Source organism: Cnephaeus nilssonii, assembly GCF_951640355.1.
Source record: "Cnephaeus nilssonii genome assembly, chromosome: 4".
In the NCBI taxonomy this organism is placed as follows: domain Eukaryota; kingdom Metazoa; phylum Chordata; class Mammalia; order Chiroptera; family Vespertilionidae; genus Cnephaeus; species Cnephaeus nilssonii.
The window spans coordinates 56,794,461-56,817,544 of NC_137075.1; the positions used below are offsets into that span (position 1 = coordinate 56,794,461).

The 23,084-nt window shown below is 37.9% G+C and overlaps 1 protein-coding gene across 3 annotated transcripts in view; it reads right to left on the reverse strand.

The window, feature by feature from the left end:
- The window catches only part of RFX7 (regulatory factor X7), a 113,601-nt gene that overhangs the window by 43,127 nt on the left and 47,390 nt on the right, over nt 1-23,084 (reverse strand). For all 3 annotated transcript variants that reach the window (XM_079768835.1, XM_079768834.1, XM_079768833.1), the window contains one exon: nt 18,239-18,272. In XM_079768835.1, the coding sequence (XP_079624961.1) occupies nt 18,239-18,272 (34 nt within the window). The remainder of the gene's footprint in view (nt 1-18,238; nt 18,273-23,084) is intronic.

Sequence of the window (23,084 nt, forward strand, 5' to 3'; positions counted from 1 at the left end):
ATGAAACTTTTATAAATCTGAGGTTAAGCGGTATGTATCCTATTGATAAATTAACAGCTAACAAAAATAAAGGACCTCTATTATATATTATAATGAATGAGGCAGCTGCTACTTGAGCTTGATTGATTGACCCTTCAAATCTAATCTACTCAAAGGAGTAGGACACAGTGGTAAGGTGTAGGATATAGAATCAGAAGGCCTGTATCTGATCCCAGATTTGCCACTCACTAGCTTTGTGACATTAAGCAAGCCATTCAAACTGATTATTAATTTTCAAATATGTAAAACAGTGGTAAATGGTGAATTTTGGGGTATTAAAAGCAATTTCTAAAATACATAAATATTACATAAATATTCTGAATTATAGAATTGCTTAAAATAAAATTTGGCAGGAGAGTTTATAATTCAATTCTATCAACAAGTATAGAATCTTTTATTTGAAAAAGCAAGTATTTAAAGAAATTTAGGAAATATTTAGCCTGGTGACCTCTACTAACTTGGGAGATACACCATAAGAGCAAGGTTCCCAGATTTTTAAGTGAGCATCATTTTTACGTGGGCATAGTTACTGAAGACAATATTCCACTAGCATTGACTTTCCTTGGGGTAAGAGTAAAATAATTCAAATTTCCTCCTGAGCCATTAATTAAATCCAAATTAGAAAATATTTCTAATAATTAGGCTACTAGAGAGAAAAGGAATCAACCTAAGCAGAATAGGTGAGAAATAAAAGCTTTTCCCAGGTTGAACTGGGAACAAAATATGTAACTTTCTACATGTTGTCTTCTGTCATAAAAAAAAAAATACCTAAAACAATATTCCATGTTTTAAAAAGAGTTAATTTTTAGTGTTTCTGTTTGTCTATGTAGGACATCTGTCTCTGAACTGTCAATACATACCAGATGGGTTGCAGAGAACCAGTGAGAATTTTTTATGTCTTATTACTAAAACTTGAAGACCTTCAAGCAGATGGTAAGGAAATATGTTCCCACTCTTTACTGGCATAGAATACAGTACAGTGGAGATCTGCTCCTGTTTTTCGAGACCATCTTGAATCAATTTCTCAAATGTAAATAAAAAAAGGATTTCTCCTGTTTGACATAAATTTCTTTGCAGTGATGCATTTCCTGTTATGACACTTCTCTCAAGTGTTAAGTTTTTTTCCTTCAAGGTCATAAAATTGGAGAAGAGCTGATGCTTAAAAGATTACAGCAATCAAAGACTTAATAGAGACGTTTCCATGCAAACTCTTGACAGTGAAATTACATTCAAGGTGTATTGGTTTTATTTCCAGAAGCAGCAGAAACTCTCCTGTTGAGATGCATACACACCTTTCAAAGAAACGTCCAGGTTGACAATGGCTGAGATTCGATGGAAGATGACCAACAGGTATCATAATTAGATCTTTATACTTCACTTTTCAAACTGGTATCAAAAAAAGGTTTTTAAAAAAAGTTTTAATTTAAATCTGTATTTAGAACAGTCAGCTTAAAATCCAGAAGCCTAAATTCTCCAGTTTGACTGTTTCTTCAGTTAAGCTACCATGTCTGGAGGGAAAATGTATCCATTGATAGGATAATCACATCTGACTTTGTCTGCCCTTGATTTTGTAAACTACAAAAATAAAATGTGAAAAAAATGCTAATTATCTTTCCCCTCAGGTGACACTAATTCAGGAGCATAGTTACTAAAAGGCCTCTTTCTTCACCAGTGCCCCTGACTGAAGGACCAGAAGGGGAACGTCTAACCTTACCCTATAGCCTTTCTTTAATTTACAGAAACAATCCACATGCCTGATATATACTCTCTCAGGCCCATCAGTCATGAAAGCTGTGCTTCCACACGACTGAATAAGGAGATAGAGAAAAGGTCAAGGTATGAAGACTCTGTCAGTGCTTTTTGTTTAGAATTCTTAATTTTCAGTTTCCTAACTTGCTATGAGAACAATATGGTGTGTGTGTGTGTGTGTGTGTGTGTGTGTGTGTGTGTGTGTGTGAGAGAGAGAGAGAGAGAGAGAGAGAGAGAGAGAGAGAGAGAGAGAATTTTTTTTTTTAGAGCTACCTACTATAAAAATATAAGGGGAAAGTGTTTTTTCTATTCTCAGTTCAAAATATATAAATCAAACCCAAAGAATAATTGTTACTGTACTCGTATTATTGTGAGGATTTACTGTATAAGCCTACTAAATTAGATGTAAAATGAAAATGGTTTTAATTGTTCAAAATGTTCTGAGATAAGGAATGTGATCTGAGTTCATTTAAAAGATATCTGTTACTAGGGCACAGCAAGGCTGACAAGTAAACTTCAGCAAAACTCAAGATCTGTTTCTCACTTTCTTCTTACTAATTCTGCTGGGTAACCTACAGAATTCACAACCATCTGAAAAAAAATTAACAAACAAAAACCCTTTTCAACCAAGCCTAGAGGAATTCTGATTTCAAGGTGCACTAAGGGACTGCAATATAAACATTGAAAAATTCACACTCCAAGGTAGATATGTAAGATATTTCTGAATAAATTGTGTGTGTATTTGGAAAGGTTCTGTACCTAAAACTGAGAATGTATTAAATTATATATTTTTAAAAAGTTAAAGAGATTGCCGAGGACATTAATTGTATTTAAACAGTGGTCATTTTTATGAATGTGTTCCAAAATATGGTTTGACTCCCCCCCCCACCCTCCCCAGGGCTTACTAATAAAAAAGGAAGTTGAATCTGTGAAACTGAAATAATGAATAACAAGGTAACAAGTTTCATGGCTACATAAGTACCCAAATGACTAAAGACCAAATAAAATGTTGAGACAAGAGCATATTGCTAAAATACTAATAGAGCAAGGTACTATGAACGGGCAGAGGGTTCATAAACCCACAGATTTGTGTCCCTGTGAAATAGGGAGAGGACTCTGTTCAGTTAAATTCTCCAAAAAGTGACCATCCTTGTGATCATGTAATATTTCTCTGGATCACTCTGGTAATTATCAATGTTTCTTTCTGTATGCTGCCTGACAAGACACCTATGAACCAGTGGTTGGGGATAGGGATGGGGTGCTAGAGAGAAGAATGTTTGGATCATTCTAGTCAGTTAACTTTCAGCATGAAAAAAAAAGATGAGAGCCCAGCTACTACTATGCTTCCAAAAAATTGAATTTCTAATCAATTCTTCAAAATTATAAAGCTACAATCTCAACAAAGGTTAGGCCACAGAGAGGAAAAGTCCGTTCTTTAATTCCTGTCTCTGCTCCCGTAAAGTTTTCCTTCTTTCTCTCCTAGTCTACTTTTCTGTAAGTTTGAAATGACTTACATTGAAGAAGATAGAAAAACTAGAATACTATAATTAGTTTGTTGTCTACCAGAGCACATGCTTATTTATTATGCCATTCTCTGAATATAGTATTAATGAAAATTGAGTTTCTTTCAGGTAATGGTGAGAGATTTCCATTGTATCCTTTCCTACTACTCTTTGAGACAATAAAATGAATTTGAAAGCTAGCTGACAATGGTTACAGTATTTTTTATAATTATGAAACAGAAAAATTAGCAAGGAGAAAAAAATAAAACAAAACAAAAACATTATCTACACAGGGTGTGGCAAAGATAGGTTTACAGTTGTATGAAAATAATATAATAGTAATCTACACTAATAAAAGAGAAACATGCAAATTGACCATCACTTTGCGATACCCACCAGCCAATCAGGAGTGAGTATACAAATTAACCCATCAAAGATGGCTGCAGCCCCGCCCCCCAGCTGCTCTGGGCCTCTGGGCAGCACACATGCAGGCACGGAGCAGCCAAGTGGGGTGGGACGCCTACTAGGAGGAGGAGGGCGGGGGGCGGAGGGAGCTACAGGAGCGGTGCTCCAGCTGGAGCGAAGACTGAAGGCTCTGGCCAGAGCGAAGGCCTGGGTCCCAAGTGCTGGAGGAAAACTGGTGCCAGCAGCCGGGGAAGGAAGGCTTATTGCATGAATCTTCGTGCAACGGGCCTCTAGTACAAGAATAAACTCTGTTTTGTGTACTCACAACTGTAAACCTACTTTTGCCACACCCTGAGGTGTCCTCCCATAGTGAAGATAAAAAACCTCATCTCCTTAATGTATTATAAAAGGAGTTTTAAAATACCCTCCAAATGGCATGGTCTTATACAGATTATTACTTTTTGTGACACTCAAAACAAAACAAAATCAGCTATTTAAATCTGGCCCATTTGTCAAGTCCAATCCCTTCCAAGTAAATTCTACACCTCTTTCTTTTGAAAGTCATCCATTTCTTCTCCACAAGTAACTGAAGGGAAGACATGAGATTCTGAGATAGGTCTTTACTAACAGTAACCCCAGTGCCCCACCACAAGATAAACTCTGTCTTCTATTCAACAATAAGTCCTTTTCAAGGCATAATAAATTTTAATTAGCCACCCCAAACAAAATTTTTAATTTCAATTAGGTCTGGGGTCATTAAGTTGACAATGGTCATCACTTAGCATTCATTACAGCAAGGATTTAAGGTGAGAAAGCATACTTTCTCCCATAAGGAAGAAAGGGAGGAAGTTTCTTTAAGTTGTATACACATTATACATGCCTCAAAGATCCATTATAGATCTGGGAAGGCAGAAAAGATCTGGGAGGGGTGCCTCTTGTTAAGAATTATTCCTTGAGTGAGTTACTCACATTTACTTCTGAGAGTGTGTAATCTACCTTAGAAAGTCCCATTCTAATAATACTAGTCTGGTTCTCATAAAAAATATGTTACATGATGATGATAAATGCTATGAAGAAAAAGTATTGGGGCCCCTGGCCAGTGTGGCTCAGTTGGTTGAGCATCCTCCCATGCACTGAAAGGTCACCAGTTTGATTCCTAGTCAGGGCACATTTGGGTTTTGGGCTGAATCCCTGGTAGGGGGTGTGCAGGAGGTAGCCGATTGATGTTTCCCTCTCACATTCACATGGATATTTCTCTCTCCCTCTCCCTCTCACTTCCTCTGTCCCTAAAATCAATAAAAATATTAAAAAAAAACACACAAGTGTTGGAAGGGGTTATAATTTAAACAAGGGTTATCAAGAAAGGCTTCATGGAAGTAAGAAGATAAAAAATGTTTTGCGCCATGAAAGACTCAAGAGAGTTGCTATTCTTTCTTCTAACCTGCTTTGGCTTCCTATGGACTGGCTGTTGTAACAGCCAGCCAGGGCAAGAACTGAGAGTAAAGAAAAGCCACCTAACAGAGAAAAAACAGAAGCTTCCTTCTCACTCTCAGTCCTCATGAATACTGTGATAGCTCCCCAACCCTGTGGCTCTCAGAAGAACCTTGCCCCCAAAGAATCGAACATAGAGGTCACAAACTCAAATGCCAGGCAGGTAATGCAAATGACTAAAGCAGACTATAGGTAACAAAAATATCTATGTTGAGGAGCTAAACATATGTCAGGGACTGAGAAGATTGGAGAGTATATATCATGTGTTAAAGGAATAACTTCTACTGTGGTCATGTAGAAATAAAAACTCTGTGTCCTAAGTTTTCAAGAGAAACCAGACACCTAATTTTTTCTGTAAACTCTCCCAATTTTGAAATTTTAATTTTGAAATATGGCAACCAATTTGAAATTTTAAATCTAGTCTGTGGTCTCCAGTATAGCTCCTCTGGTCTACAGGGTCAAGGAATGAGTTCTTCCAGAGCCATAAGCACTAGACTATTTGATTAGCTGGACCAAGCCTGCTTGTTACTGCCATTCAGTCCATATCTGAGAAACCATATGTTTTAGAATCCAGGATCTCTGAAATATACTTAACCCTTTGCACTCGCTTGTTTTTTTCTCGAGCTGCTACCGATGCTAACCGTGTCGAGTCACACTCGACATCCGAGTGCAAAAGGTTAAGATTCAGAGCAAGCCATATGAGTAAGATGCCATAAACCAAGATGAAATGATACTAGAAAGGTTATACCCAGGGAATATTCGTTATTGCAGCATTCCAGATAGGAGCCTGGTGAGAATCCAGGTACCCTTGAACTTCCACATAGATATCCAAGATACATGAACAGACTTTCTACAGACAGACTGCTTGCCCTGCTTTCCCCTTACCTGTTTCTACCAGCTTATTAGGATTGTTCAGAGGGGGTAGGTAGTACCTCTGTTATGATTTCCTTTTCAGCCTTTACATTTTATAATGGACAACTTGTGTGCCCAGAAAGTTGGTTCTTAAGGTTTATCTAATAACAGGCTTGGGTGACCTATAAAGAAGAAACATTTTTATAGAACATGGCTTAGGCTGTTAATTTTTGTTTCCTTCCTTAGGGAGGACAAACTATTCCAGTGGGGGTAGGAGGTAGAAAGCATAGGCCCTAAAGATTACTTAAATCAGTATTCAGGACCTATCAGATGCACTGACTACAGATTCAACACAATTTCAACCTTTCGAGTTTCCTACTGTATTCCTTTGCAAGAGGACCCGATTGAGAGTTTTCCCTTGGAGGGAACCTATCTCACTACCAAATAATCTGAATGATGGCCTCTGTCACCTAGTCTCAGGTTTCTTTAGACCTCCAAAAGGAACTGGCATTCTGGCAATCTCACCTCACTTTTAACTTCCCTCTCCTAATGATAATCCTAGAAAGTCCTCCTTTGGTCAGCTCTGGCAAATAAACTCTATCCCAGAGAGCTGACAAGCCAGGAAGCCCATACACTCAGCTATGACAAAGAAACTCAGTGGACATGCTCAATTTTTGCCCAGGTGAGTTTACTTGACTTTCCAGGTGCAAAACATAGCATTCTCTGCAAAGCAATAGTTTTATTAGGCTATGCTAAGTCACCAAAAAAGGGCCAGTACTGCATTTTTTAAAACCTACAAGTAGCTGGCAATATATAAGAGTCCTCTCTTATAACATTGGTCACTTACAGAGCTCTAAAAATAGGCATAATACACTTTTCCTGGGAGGTTTAAAATATGAACTTAATAGATTTAAAATACGCAGCCTCCCCTATTCCTGAATTTAAGCCTTTTATTTCTCCAGCTAATGGGGAGAAAAAGTAAACAAAGATTGTCTACTCTTACTTTTATAATCATACGAGGATTGCTGTTGAATGGACTAGTCCATCAAACAGAAATATTTTTCTTCTTGCTTACAACTGATTTCCCGAAAGGTAGAAAGTTATTTACTGTTTGCAATAGCCTTTCCTAACGGAAATCAAAACACATGGTCATTTTCCTTTGCCCTACTCCTTTTAACTATTATTACTTCTAATAATCCCAAAGCAAAACTAATCAATTTACGGGATCTGGATATCCAAACTAGTGGGAAGATTGTTTCCTGGTATACAAACCTAAAACACAGTAATAGAAACAGAAAGTTCACCATCCCCTGATAGTTCTGAATGGTAACATGTGAGAAGTAGTCTCTCTATTCTAGAAACTTACCCTATGGATTTTACCCATCACTTCACTAACAGTAGGCCCTAGATCACCAGTTATAAGAGGGGAAAAAGTTTGGAACACATTGAATACTTTCTAAGATTCATGATATATAGCGGCATATTAATAACAGCTTTTTAAGACACCTTTTGTTCCAGAGTTCATGAAACATATTTGATTTTTAGAACCTTTTTTTGCATAACATTAACATCCTATGGAATGACTCTTCCAAGAACCACATTTTGGGAAACAAACTATTATTTCCCATCCTCCTGTGGTTGACTCTCACCAAACTTTTTCTACACCAAACATTAAGTATTATTTCTCTCACTTTTAGGCCTGCTATGGCTATCAAGTAAGACCAATTTAACTGAACTAAGATATAAAGACTAGTTAATATGAATTGAGCAGCTTTCAAACTCTGCTAGGGTATAGTTAATCCTCTAATGTTGAACATGTCAAGGGTAAGGTTTTACACCTTCACTATTACATTAGTTATGAGAAATAAAATGGGATCAGCTTTACAAATGTAGAATGATATTGTTTATCTAAAATTGTTACAACTCAAGAAATTTAAGACATGTTGGTTATTATTAAAATTAACTAAAATCAGCCCTAGCCAGTTTTGCTCAGTGAGTAGAGCGTCGGGCTGTGGACTGAAAGGTTCCAAGTTCGATTCTGGCCAAGGGCACATGCCTGGGTTTCGGGCTTGATCCCCAGTGGGGGCATGCAGGAGGCAGCCAATCAATGATTCTCTCTCATCATTGATGTTTCTCTCTCTCCCTCCCTCTCCCTTACTCTCTTAAATCAATAAAAATATATATTAAAAAAATACCATAGGTACAATGTTGTATTTTCACTTTTAGCATATTTCATAGTGCCACAATCTTCACAACTATAATTTGAATAACTAAAACTATTGAGCTATTTTTACTGAGCATACTGTAAGTTTTAAAAATGGCATTCAAACAACCTGCTTACAAAAAACAGACTGCATTTATAATTACTGATTAAGACCATTTATAATTACTGATCAAATTCAGTAAGCTAAAACCAACTTTTAATTTTTTTCATTTCAGATCAATTTTAAATGTGAGAAATTAATTTCAGAAACATTTTCTTGATTATAAAATAAAGTAGAATTTTAAAAATTCACAGGTAAGCTCATATTTCAGACATTTAAGAAAATGACATAGTATATCATAGTTTTTAAAAGCCTGGGCTCTGGGGTCTGGATTAAAAGCCTAATTCTACTAATTAGCAAGTTTTATGACATTGGGTAAGTTACTTAACATGTCTGAGCCTGTTTCTTCATCTGTAAAATGAGGATGATAACAGATTAACCTCATAGGCATATTATGAGAACTAAATGGTGAAATATGTAATGTCTGGCACATGGTAATAAATAGTCAATAAATGCTAATAATAATCACAACAATGAATGCAAACAAACTCTTTGTTTAGAGGATATCATGTGCATATTATACATTCTTTTTGATAATTACTATTTGTGAATAATCATTCAATTATTTACTGAGTGTCTTCCATATACCAGACACTGTGCTAAGCACTGGAGATACAGAGCCATAAAACACTGTCCTTACTTCCAAAAGATTTTTGGAGAAGAAAAATGAATCTGGTGATTAGCATACATGGCAAAAGCTTTCATAGGGGTACAGAACTTTTTATGGGGGTGCATAAAAGTAGGAACATGAAAGCAGGTATAGCATATAGGTTGGACTCATACATATTGTTAACTACCTCCTTCTGTATCTTGCTCTGATACATAGGCTAGAAAACAAAATACTCTATGTCCTAATTTCTCTTGCAGCTAGGGGTACCCAAGTGACATTACTCTAGAACAGTGATTTTCAACCATTTTCATCCAATGGCACACATAAACTGATTACTAAAATTCTGCAGCACACACACACAAAAACATATTTTTTTGCTGATCTGACAAAAAAAGGTATACTTTTTGATTCATTCACACTCGTCAGCTATTGTGTCAGCTGTTGTCATTTTTTAAATTTGACAATCTAAGGGGAAGGAGGTCCAGTGCTCTTGACTAAATAGTCAGATATTGCAGTTTTTAAAAATTCTTGTGGGACACCAGTTGAAAATCACTACTCTAAAGGTTATTACTCTGAATTCCTGAAGTGGGTTTTCAAAATAAAAGCAGGTATCCTGAAAATATTGACAGAGCTTCCCTTTGCCCTTCCTTCCTTCTTCCTTGGACAAAAGGCGGGGAAGTGCAGCAGCCATCTATGATGTAACAGGACAGAGATGACATAGCAAAAAAGAAAGAGTACAGGACTCTGGTAGCAATGCTTAGTTATTACACCACTTCCTGAATGCCTAACTTTGGACTTGTTGGATGACATGAACTCTTTATTTCTTTAAACCACCAATAGCTGAAGTTTTCTTTTATCTGCAGCTGAATGCATTCCTAGTAGATAAAAGAAGCTTTCTGAAAGGTTTTTGACCCAAATCGAAAAGAAGGAGGGGGAGGGAGTATGGAGTGTAGATACTGGTATCTGTTCTATAATATGCACCTTCTGGCTTCCTGGATGGCTTTAGCCAAGTGATTCCCAACCCTCTCCATCTTCTACTTCCTATGTTTGAGGGATTCAATACTCTCCTCTCAGTGATTCCATATAGTGAGTAAGTTCTGAGATGAATATAAAATGTGACCCTTGACTAAAGTTAAACTTCTAGAAACATAAATTTATAGCAATTAAGTCATTTAGATTCATGCCATCCGATCACACATACATGCAATGCCCTCAACTGAAGCTGCCCTGTACATTTGCTATGTGCCAGGCACTGTATTTACACTAGTTATTTCATTTAATATGTATTCAGAACTCAGTAGATTAGGCACTATTACCTCTTTTTTTTTTTTTTTTTTGGTTACAGAAATTTGGTTAAAACTGTCCAGAATCAACCAAAGCAATAATGGCAGGGGCAAAGATTCAAACTCAGGTCTCTTTCATCCCACAGCCTTAGCTCTGAACCATTCTGCTGATCAGTTTCCCTTAGTTTCTGGCCTGTATGTCCCACTTCACTTGCTTAAATCCTCCCTGAATCTATACAATAAAGTTTTAGTTCTCCATCTGTATTGAGATGAGAGTGGGTGGTTTAGGACAGTTATCTCTTACTAGGGAAAGGAAGTGGCATTCTTAAGCTGAGGAAAAGGGAAGGATGCTCTAGAGAATGTGACAAGTTCTGTTCTTCCGTCAAACTGTGAATTCCAAAAAATAAATCCCAATATGTTAGCAAATGTATGGTTTCTACAAGGCCTAAACTGAAGGTGGTAACACTTTTTAATATTTTAAATTGCAATATGTTTAATAATTGATTCATTCATTTATACTCATTCATACATTTAACAAATATTGATTGATCATCCTCATGTGCTTCTGGCATAATCCAATGAATAGGTTCCAACACATAAGAAGCCAAGAACAAATAAAAATGAAATTATAATTATCATAGAAATGACTACATAATACAAAAGAAAGGTAAGCACAGGATATTATGGGACAAAAGATGTATCAAATTCAGACCTGAGAAATCACAGAGTTTTCCAGAGAGGATGATATCTAAGATGAATCTTTTTTTTTTTCCCCCAATCCTCACCCAAGGATATTTTTCCATTGATTTTTAGAGAGAGTGGAAGAGAGAGGGAGAGACAGACAGAAACATCGATGTGAGAGAAACACATCAATCGGTTGCCTCCTGCACACTCCTAACCAGGGCCTGGGGCGGGGAGGAGCCTACAACCTAGGTACAGTCCTAGACCAGGGAATTGAACCTGGGACCCTTTGGTCTGCAGGCCGAAGCTCCATCTACTGAGCTAAACCGGTTATGGCTAAGATCAATCTTAAAATATTAAAATATAAGTAGGTATAGCAAAAAAACACACACACACACAAAAAAAAAAAACACAAAGGAGCGGGTGTGGGGGAGTCTAGACCATTAGACCAGATTTTCTCAACCCCAAATTCTCAGTAGTGTTGAAGTCTGTTATGGGGCGATATCCTGTGTTTTATAGGATGTTTAAACAGCACCCTTATCCTCTACCCACTTGATGCTGGTAGTGAAAACCAAAAATGTCTCCAGATAGTGACAAATGTCCCCTGAGAGGCAAAATTGCCTCTAGTTGAGAACCACTGTTCTAGACCAGCACTATCCAAAATGGTCGCCACTACCCACATGTGGGTATTTAACTTCAATGAATTAAAATTAAATAAAAGTTCAGTTCTTCATGCTAGCCACAGTTAAAGGGCTCAATTGCTACATCTGATTAGTGGCTAGAATATTGAATAGTGCACATAGAGAACATTTCTACCACCACAGAATGTTCTAATTGACAATGCTGTTCTAGACTAAGAGTATACAGTCTCTTCTCTAACTCTACAACTGTTCTCTATAACAGCCTGCTGATAGCCCATGGAGGGAGCGGAGAAAGATGACGTTAAACAAGAAAAGTAAGGCCTGAGGATGAAGGGTCTTCAGTGCCTTAAGATACAACAATGGGGAGCCAGTGAAAGGTCTTAAGCAAGGGTATAAAATAAACAGATTCACGTTTTATACAAATAATTGTGACTTTACTGTGGAGAATGAAGTGAAAGTAGAGAAACTAGAAGCAGAAAAACAGCCGTAGTAATTCCAACAAGTGGGATCATCTGAATTAGTGCAGTGGCAGGAGGGATGGACAGAAATGGAGCAATTAAGGAGGCAGAATTGATAGGACTTGGTGAATAACTAAATGTGAGGTAGGCTGAGGAAGAGGATGAAGTGAAAAACAAGCACTAGGTTTTTAGGTTAGATGAGTTAGTACCATAATAAAGTATGGTAAAGAATAAGGGCTCTCCAAGAAGTTCACATCCTAATCCTCTAAGCCCCAGAACCTGTGAATCTGTTATTTTACATGACAAAGCGACTTTGTAGATGTAAATTAAGGACCTTGAGATGGAAGATTATCCTGAATTATCCAGTAGCCCACCACAATCATCAGAGGTTGAGGGGAGATTTGACTACAAAAAAAGAAGCCTCAGAGTGATGCAATGTAGAATCTAGCAGCCAACTGCTGGCTTTGAAGCTGCAGCTACTAAAAGCTACAAAAGGCAAGAAAACAGATTTTCTCCTGGAGCCTACAAAAAGAACATAGCCCTATTGATACCTTCATTTTATCCTAGTGAGACCTGTGTCAGACTGCTGACCTACATAACTAAAAGATAATAAATCTGAATTGTTTTAAGCCATGAAGTTTATGGTGTTTTCATATAGCAGCAATAAGAAACTAACAAAGATAGGTTCAGAATTTGGAGTATGATACAATGAGACTGGCTTTTAAAAAGTTGAGTTTCGAGTACTTATGAGACATCCTGGTAAAATTAGTCCAATAACAAATAGATGGATAGCCCTGGCCGGCATGGCTCAGTTGGTTGAAGTGTCATCTTGTACACCAAAAGGTCACAGTGTTTGATTCCCACTCAAGGCACATACCCATATTCAATCCTGTCAGGGTATGTGTAGGAGGCAACTGATCCATGTCTCCCTCCCTCCCTCCCTCCCTCCCTCCCTCCCTCCCTCCCTCCCTCCCTCCCTCCTTCCCTCCCTCCCTCCCTCTTTCTCTCCCTCCCTTTTTACCTCTCTTCCCTTTCTTCTTTCTCTAAAATCAATTTAAAAAAGTAGATGGATATGGATATATGGGTCTAGAGCTTAAGTTGGGGATATATAATTAGGAATCATCAGTATATTGAGATTAACTGAAACCATCTAAGTAGGTAAGATCACCAAGGGCAAATATAGAATGCAGAGGACTTAAATAGAGGAACAGGGGCCTTAAAGGAAAGTGGAAATGAAAAGCCTAAGATGTAACTGGAAAATCAGGACAATGTGGCATCTAAGGAATGAAAACAATTAGGATGTACTTGAACCAGGGGGTCAAGAGAGCTAACCGGAAAATGACTGTCAGTTGGGGACTGGGGTCATCTATTACGTTTAGCAATAAGAGACCATGGTGTCTTTGATAAACACAGTTTCAAAGGGGTGGCTATTAGAAGACTTGTTACTGGTGTTGAAGACTGAATGGAAGGTGAAGCATGAGTCAGAATTCAATCAACATTTTTAACTCACTTTGACTTTCTTTTTTCAAAAGAAAGAAATAAGACAGGTTGGTAGCTAGAAGGGATGCAGGAAATGTTTTTATTATAGATGGGGAAAATATCAAACATTTAACTATTAAGGGGAAAATGCAAGTAGAAAATGAGAGAATAAAAAAACCAAGAGAAGAGAATAAATGAAGTGCATTCTTAAAGAGATGAAATCTAGAGCCTAGACAGAAAGAGATTAACTGTAAGACAGGCAGAAAAATATTTCTTCTGTTGGAAGAAAAGGGAAGGAAGACAACAGGTACAGAAATAAGCAACTATCGAATGGGGAATAAGAAACAGTGCTGATTTTGTGAAATACCTACTTTTCTAAGAAAAGTAGAAGGTAAGATTATCTGCTGACAGTGGAAGAAGAGGTGGTTTAAGAAGCTGTAGTTAAAGAAGTTTGAAATAGTTTTAGTGGAAAATACTTTTTGTAAATAAAGGGAAATTAAAGACCTTTTGCACTGCAAGGAAATATACATCAAAATTATATACATACTAGAGGCCTGGTGCATGAAAAGTCATGCACTGGAGTGTGGGGGGGTCCCTCAGCCCAGCCTGGCCCCTCTCACAGTCCAGGAGCCCTCAGGGGCGGGAGGCAACCCGGCGATCAGGGGAAGGCGATGCCCCATCACATCTCTGCTGCTGCCACTGCCCGCAGCACAAGCCTCAGCTGGTCCTGGTTACCTGAGCCTCGGGCGGCCCTGGGCAGCTGCCATCTTTGAGGGTGTGGCAGTCAATTAGCATATTCCCTCCTTTTGGCTGTGGGTGCCACCATATTTGAGGATGTGGCAGTCAATTAGCATATCCCCTCCTTATTGGCTGTGGGTGCCGCCATCTTTGCAACGGCGTGAGGGTCAATTAGCATATTCCCTCTTTATTAGATAGGATATCAACCATACAGGTAATCACAGCACAAAGCTTGTCAGACTAAATAAGAAAGACACAATTATATGATGTAACAACAACAACACAACACTTTAATTGTAAAGACGCAGATTGCTTAAAAGTAAAAGTATGGAAAAAGATATAACATGCAAATAAGCACTATAAAGAATATTACCAGAGATAAAAATGAAAATACCATAATAAAAGAATCAATTCATAAATAAAACATAACAAGCCTTAATAATTACGCTTCTAGTAACAGCTTCAATACCTGACAGGATCAGAGAGAAAAAAGAATTCACAATAACAAGTGAGAGATTTTAGCATCCCTCTCAGTAATAGAAATAACAAGTACAAAGAAAATCAGGATAAATACCATCTTTAAAAACAATAACTGTACCTAACTGATATATAAAGAACATTTTATTCAATGACAGTAAAATATACGTTCTTTTCAAGTACATATGAAATAAACACTAAGATATACCATAAACAAGTTTTAATAAATACTCAACTTTTTAGAAATTGACCAACATACATCTAAGTGTTCCATGGGTACAAGAATAAATCAAAATGAAAACAGCAAAGAAATTTAATTAAATAATGAAAACACAACATAAAATTTATGGGAAGAAGCTAATCCAGTGCTCAGAGGAAAATTTATAGCATTAAATGCTTTAATAGAAAAGAAAAAAGTTTCTTTCTTATTAGAAAACCTGGGAGTTAAAATAGGAGTAAGCAGAAGAAAAGAAATAATACATACTAGGAAAGAAGCAAAATGGAAAACTGACAAAAACAAGAGAGAAAAATCAGTGAAGCCAAAACTTGATTTATAAGAGAAGATCAATAAAATTATTAAACCTGGATCTAAACTGATCAAGAAAAAAAAAAAACACAAAAAACAAGGAGATACAAATGACCATTATCAGGAATAAGAGATAACTGCTACAGATCCTACAGCTAGTAAAAGGCAATAAGGTAATATTATCAATGTTACACCAACAAATTTAATAACACCGTAATAATCAACAAATTCCTTGAAAGACACAAATATCAAAACTTCATTAAGAATAGAAGAATTTAATAGCCTTATAAATTCTTTCTCACAGGTGGTTTCACTAGTGAAATCTATCAGTTAAAGAAGAAATGTAATTAATTTTAAATAATTCCTTCAGAAAATAGAAAATGGAAAAACACCTCCAAATTCATTACAAAACGCCAGCATTACCCAGATATCCAAAAATAGAAAAAGGCATTATAAGAAAACAGCAGATCAAAAGCCCTAATTAACACAGACGGGTCTTTTAAAAAATAGCAAATCCAAAATAGCAATATATAAAAGTATAATGCAACATATGAAGTTTATCACAGGAATGTAAGGATGGTTTACTTTTAAAAAATCAGTGTAGTCTACCACATTAATAACATACAAGAGAAGTACCATGTGATTATTTTGATCAGTGCAGAAAAATAATTTGGTAAAATCCAACAAGTATTTATGATAAACTCCCCTTAGCAAAAAAGGAATAGAAAGGAACATGCTCAACTTGAAAAGAGCATCCATGAAAAAGATGATGCTAATGTCATACTGTAAGGTGAATGAAAGAATGGTTTTCCCCTAAGATTGACAACAGGGAAGGAAATCCACTCTCACCATTTCTATTCAACATTGTCCTGGAGGTCCTAGCAGTACAAGGTGAGAAAAATAAATAGGCATTTAGGTTGGAATGATTTTCATCTGCAATATGATTAAGTAGGTAGAAAATCTAAAGGACTTTCCATACAAGCTACTAGATCTAATATGTGAACTTAGTAAGTTTACAGACTACTAGGTCAATGTAAATATTAGCAATAAAACATTGGATAACAAAACATTTTTAAATGCCATTCGTGATAACATCCAAAATCTTGAAATACTTATTTTAAGCAAAATAATTTAAGTAAAATATATACAAAACCTATATACAGAAAATTACAAGTCACTGCTGAAATTATAGAAGAACCAACTAATATGTAGATATACCACATTCATGGATTAGAAGACTTGTCATTAAAATGTCAACAGCCCCCGAATTGATCTATAAATTCACTGTGATCTCTATCAATATCCCAGTCACCACCTTCCAAAGTCTTAATAGCACTCTTGAATATATTTTGACAACAGGCTGAATTTTTCTTTTCTTTTTATCCTCACTGGAAGATATGCTTTTATTGACTTTAGAGAGAAAGAAAGGGGAAGGGGGAGGGAGAGAGAAACATTGATGTGATACAGAAACATTGATCGGTTGCCTTCCATATACACCCTGATCAGGGACAGAACCCACAACTTAGGTATGTGCCCTGATGGGAAATCGAACCACAACCTTTTGGTGCACAGGCCGACACTCCAACCAACTAAGCAGCCCGGCCAGGGTCATACTGAATTTCTTGAGAGCAAGGGAATATCTTATTTTGTATCACTTATATCTAGCATTGGCAGATAGGTGGTATTCAACAATAATTTTTAAGTATATGCAAAAGCACCAGTTTCATCATTTGTAAAAGGGAGGTAACAAGATTACCTACTTCCAAGGGTTATTGTGAGGCAAAAATAAAATAAATAAAATTTTAAAAAGTAAGTGAAAGGGGAAAACATCCCCATAAAGTACACTTTCTCAACTATTAGGCTAAAAGAGCACAGAGCTAATCCAGCTACATCTTTCCCTCTGAACTTACTAATCATTCGCCTACCTAGAACCTAATCCTATATAATAAAAGGCTAATATGCAAATTGACTGAACAGTTGGAATGACCAGTCGCTATGATGTTCACTGACCACCAGGGGGCAGATGCTCAATGCAGGAGTTGCCCCCTGTTGGTCAGTGCACTCCCACAGGGGGAGCGCCACTCAGCCAGAAGCTGGGCTCACAGCTGATGAGCGCAGCAGCAGTGGCGGGAGCCTCTCCCGCCTCCGTGGCAGCACTAAGGATGTTTTGACTGCTGATTTAGGCCCGCTCCCCCCAGGGGAGCCATCCTTCAGACATCTGCTGAGGGCTCCCGGACTGTGAGAGAGCACAGGCCGGGCTGAGGGACCTCTCCCCCGCTAAGTGCACGTATTTCGTGCACCGGGCCTCTACTAAGCTAATAATATCATAAGATATCAAGTACTATTTTAATGCCAGACAATAAACAACCTCCCTTCTCCACAAAAAAAGTTAGCTCATAAGAAGACCCAAATCTGAATAAGAAAGTTCTGTCACAAGTAGAGCAAGAGGACTAACTATAATGATGTTTGAGGGGATCTAACAGCGTAGTCATTGAGTATTCTAGAACCTACGGAGTATTCCATCAGCAGAAATTTCATGAAAGAAGTCAGTTCTATTCCAGTAGCCTTAGTAGCTGCATGCTGCTTCCCTTACATGTTTATAAGATCTCAGAAACTAAAAATACAATCTAAATTTAAACTATTATTGTGGGATTAATTCCCAAAATCTAGCAACCAAAATATGACAAAATATGCTATCACAACAAAACTAACCTATCAAACATTGTCTTATTTTTAAACAAATTCTTTAGAATTATTAGAACAGAAAAATAAACATCTACTTTATTAAATGTTTACGTGATCTTTAGTATAAATTTCAAAAGTATACAATTACCTCAGATTGTGATTTAATTATTGATGAAATATAGGAAAGTAGGTAGCTTATAGCCATATAGTTTGTAATTAAATGTCAAGTTGTATTCACTAAAATTGGGTTAGAAGCCTTATTACAAAATAGAATTTTAAGATTAGTTATTTTACTTACCAAAATGCAGTCCACTTTAGATTGTACAGTTTTGCTGAAAGAAAAAAAAGTTAGATTAATAAGAATGATATGGTAATTAGTCTTCCATACTATGAAAAAAAAAAATAAGTAAAAACTCCTTACTAAGATCAGGCATTGCATACTAAAACTGCATTTTTCACACACACACACACACACACACACACACACACGCACGCACACGCACACGCACACACACAAATCTATGTACCATTCACTGTACTATATTAAATCCCAAAGCATGATCAGAATGTTTTCTGAATTCACTGCTACAGACAACCTGTTGTTATTATACAATATCACTTTAACAGATGCTCTGAATAAACAAGTTTTCAATGATATATAAAAATGCAAATGTTGCATTATACTTAGATACAGGACACAGAGTTTACAATTAATTATGATTTTTACTGTATGCCTGCTACTCTGGACAATGATTTGTTTAGCATTTAAAAGCCATAATGGTATAATCTTACCTAATAATAGAGAAACATGTAAATTGACCGTACCTTCGCTATGCCCACAGCCAATCAGAGTGAGTATGCAAATTAACCCAACAAAGATGGCGGTTAATTTGCATACATACCTGGGTCCGGGGAACCTCCTCGGCACCCAGGTCACTCCCAGCTGGCCATCAGGCAGAGGCTTTAAGCTTGGGAAGGGGCCGAGCCTGCGATCAGAGGGGCGGGGGTCCCCTTCTCAAGCCTAAAGCCTGGGGCGGAGGCTTTAGGCTTAGGAAGGGGCCAAGCCTACGATCAGAGGTGCAGCGTGGGGGAACCCCTTCCCAAGCCTAAAGCCTGGGGTGGAGGCTTTAGGCTTGGGGGAGGTGCTGGGGGGGGGAACCCCTTCCCAAGCCTAAAGCCTGGGGCGGAGGCTTTAGGCTTGGGAAGGGGCCAAGCCTGCAATCGGAGGTGCCGGGGGTGGGGAAACCCCTTTCCCAAGCCTAAAGCCTGGGTGGAGGCTTTAAGCTTGGGAAGGGGCTGAGCCTGTGATCGGAGGTGTGGGGGGGTGACCCCTTCCCAAGCCTAAACCTGGGGCGGAGGCTTTTAGCTTGGGAAGGGGCTGAGCTTAGGATCGGAGGGAAGGGGAAAATATCAATGGAAACATATCCTCAGGTGAGGATAAAAAGAAAAATAAAGAAATGTCATATCCTATGAAAGGCACATCTTGAAAATGCCTAAAGAATGTTGTCATTTTTTCTTGGTGAAGGGACTGGAGTCCGTGTTGATGAAAACACCTTGGTGGCTGTGGTGACTGGTAGTGGCTACAGCAGCGGGGTGATGGGGCTGCTGCCTTCCCCTGATCAGCCCGGTTGCCTCCCACAAAGGAACGTGGGGAGCAGGCTTAAGCCATCCGTAGGACATCCCCTGAGGGCTCCCAGTATGTGAGAGGGGGCAGGCTGGGCTGAGGGAGCCCTCCCCAGTGCACGAATTTCGTGCACCGGGCCCCTAGTATTATCTATAATTCTAAAAACTTGTTAAAAAGTACTCTCTCCCACCCTGTCTCATGTGTATACACATACACACATACATATACAACTCATACCAGGAAAGGATTCCCTGGACATAAAGTAATAGTAAATATTAATATGGCAATCAATTGGAGGAAAAATATATTTAGAAATAAATAACACAAACAAAGCCAGTAAACATAAATTTAAGTGAGCTACTAAATATAAGTGAACTATTAATATATACTAGTAATACCAATAAAGCTAGTATAAAGTAATTGAACTGTCATTTGGATTTTGTTATACAATTAAAGTAAAAATGCAATGAAAGCATGCAAAAGTCTAGATATACAGTAGTTTATATAATTTTAAAAGATGCTGCAAACCAAATTATCTTCCATAAATGTTTAGAGCCAAATAAATGTTTTTAAAAAAGTGCCTTTGCATATAGCTATAGAGTAAATAAAAATCAGCATTTAAATCCCATTTCAGTTAATGCAAACAATAACCTCAAACTTTATACCTTGAATATTTGATGCTTTGAATGACTCAAAATAAAATAATGCTTCAATACTGCAATGTTCTACTTTGGAAAATGACATAATTAAATTATATTGGAGTAACTTTCCCACACATGACAATTATGTGGACAAAATATAAAAACAAACGTTAAGGTGAAAGAGAGTGACCAAAAGCAGATAGCAACTAGAGGGAATCGTTAAAAGAAAGGAACCGGGTAAGATTTGTATTTATAAGGCTGTTGCCTCCGCCTCTCCCCGCCCCCCCCCCCCCGCCCCCCACTGATCTGCCAACACAGCAGTGATCACTCAGGATTGAAGCAGAAATCTGCTGTCTTGCCAGCAGAGGAGCCAGAGGACAAAGACTTGGGCTGCAGGAGCCACTGTAAAGTGAGAGATGAAATCCCAGAAAGGAAGGTGCCTCAAAATTTCTGTATAATGTATGCCCAAATATTTGAATAACCTTCATTTAGAGAAGACTCCAAGTTTTCCAGCAAAAAGCAACAGCAGAAAGGTGGAGAGATCTGAGTTGAGCCTTCAGTTGCTGCCTATCACAGGAGAGATAATGTTGGGAGGTTGAATCCAGCCATGTTAACTATCTACCAGAACAACAGCAACAACAAAAAATAACACTCATGAGAGAAAAATAATAAAATCCAAAATCTACAATATATTTCCCACAATGTGCATTACACAGCAACATCTATCATAATGAATAAATAGGAAAAAAGGGACCTAGAGTCAAAGAAAAACAAAAACAGCTCATAGAAACCAAATCCTAAATGATCTAGATGTCAGAATTAGCAGACAAGGACTTCAAAGGAGGTATTATAAATATGTTCAAGTATTTAAAGTAAAATATAATCATGTTAAATGTATGCATGGGAGAAATCTCAGCTGAGAAATGGAAGCTATGGGGGAAAAACAACACTAAATGGAAATTTCAGAACTAAAAAGTATATCTGAAATGAATAAAATACACTGAGTTATCTTAACAGAAAATCAGATACAGCAGAAAAAAGGTCACTAAACTAAAAGTAAATCAAGACATCTTACTGAATCTAAGGAAGAGAAAGATTTTCAAAATAATAAGCAGAGCTTCAGAGATTCATAGTACAACATCAAGTGGTACTTATGTACAACTGGAGAGGAGAGATAATGAGACTGAAAAACATCTGATAAATAACCAAAATTTCCCCAAATTTCATGAAACATGCAAACTTACATATCCAAAAAGCTCAGCAAACTCCAAGTAGGATCATTAAAAAGAAAATCACAGTCACATCACAGTTAAAGGAATGAAAACACAAATCTTAAGGCAGCCAGACTAAAGTGACATTATATGCAGTGAAAAGGTGAAATGAATGACAGCTAACTTCTATTTACTCAACTGATTTGCAAAAGAGGTACCAAAGCAGTTCAAGGCATAAAGGAAAATCCTTTCAACAAAGGCTGATGGAATATCTGGATATATCTATAAACAGATGAATATACCTCATTCTATAGAAAATTTTGAGTTGGATCATAAAATTAACCACAAGAGCTTAAACTATAAAGTAATTAGAAGAAATCGTAGGAGAATATCATGACCTGAGACCACACAAAAGTGTCTTAGGGTACAGAAGCAATAGCATTAAAAAAAATAAATTAGCCATCATCAAAATGAAAGTCAACTTCTATTCATCAAGACATCATTAGAAAATAAACCACTAACCAAAAGAAAATATTTGCAAAACATCTATATATATAAAAGCCTAAGCAACCTTTATGACTGTTACGACTGAACAACCGGTCAACCAGTCACTATGACATGCACTGACCACCAGGGGGGCAGACACTCAATGCAGGAGCTGCCCCCTGGTGGTCAGTGAGCTCCCACAGCCAACCTCCACGCCCCCCCCCCCCCCCCCCCCCCCCGGTCAGCCAAACTCCCACGGGCCCTACCCCCCAACCCCCAGAGCAACCAGCCCCAAATGGCCCAGGTGGGGACTGGGCGAGACACCCCGATCACCTGCCAGGCCGCTGAGGGACCCCACCCATGCAGATTTCGTGCACTGGGCCTCTAATATATCTGATAAAAGACTTATACCCAGAATATTAAATGAATTCCTACAACTGTGGATCCTAAGAAGATAGCCTACCAATAAGGACTCCTGGTGGTTAACTGGGCTCAAATTTAAAAGCAGAGTCTAGTGGCCTTTTCCAAATAGAGGCCTCTCATACAAACCACACTTCAGGGAGAAGCATGCACTAAGCTAAGCTGCCTGCCTTCCACACTATGTTCCTGCCATCTGAGCCAGCCCTTATAAAGGAGTTCTGGGAATAGTATTTCAACAAACAGTACTGAGGCTTTCTCTGGCCAATCAGAGCTGCAAAGCTATATTCCCCATCAACATTTTCACCAACCAATCAGTGAGGCTACATTCTGACCAATCAGGACAGTGCTTTTTGGATCAATCAAACTGCAAGGATTTGGAGTCCTCTTTGTGTGAGATGGACCAATCAGGGACCAAGGATGGGGACCTCTGTCCATATAAGTCAGCTCCCCTCTGGCACAGAGAGCACTTTCCCTTTCCATTGGAGACTGCAGTTCCCCAGCTGAAGCTGAAACTCCAAAGATGTCTGGAGAGACCAGAGTGGAGAACAGCAGGCAGAGCAGAGCACAGCTGTCAAGCCAGAGAGGGGCCAATTCGCCAAGGTTGCAGGTTCAATCCCAGGTCAGGGCACACACAAGAATCAACCAATGAATGCATAAATAAATGGATCAACAAATCAATGTTTCTCTCCCTCTCAAAAGCAATAAAAAAAATAGTAGTTAAATATAAATCTATTCTATAACACAGCAATTCTATTCCTATGT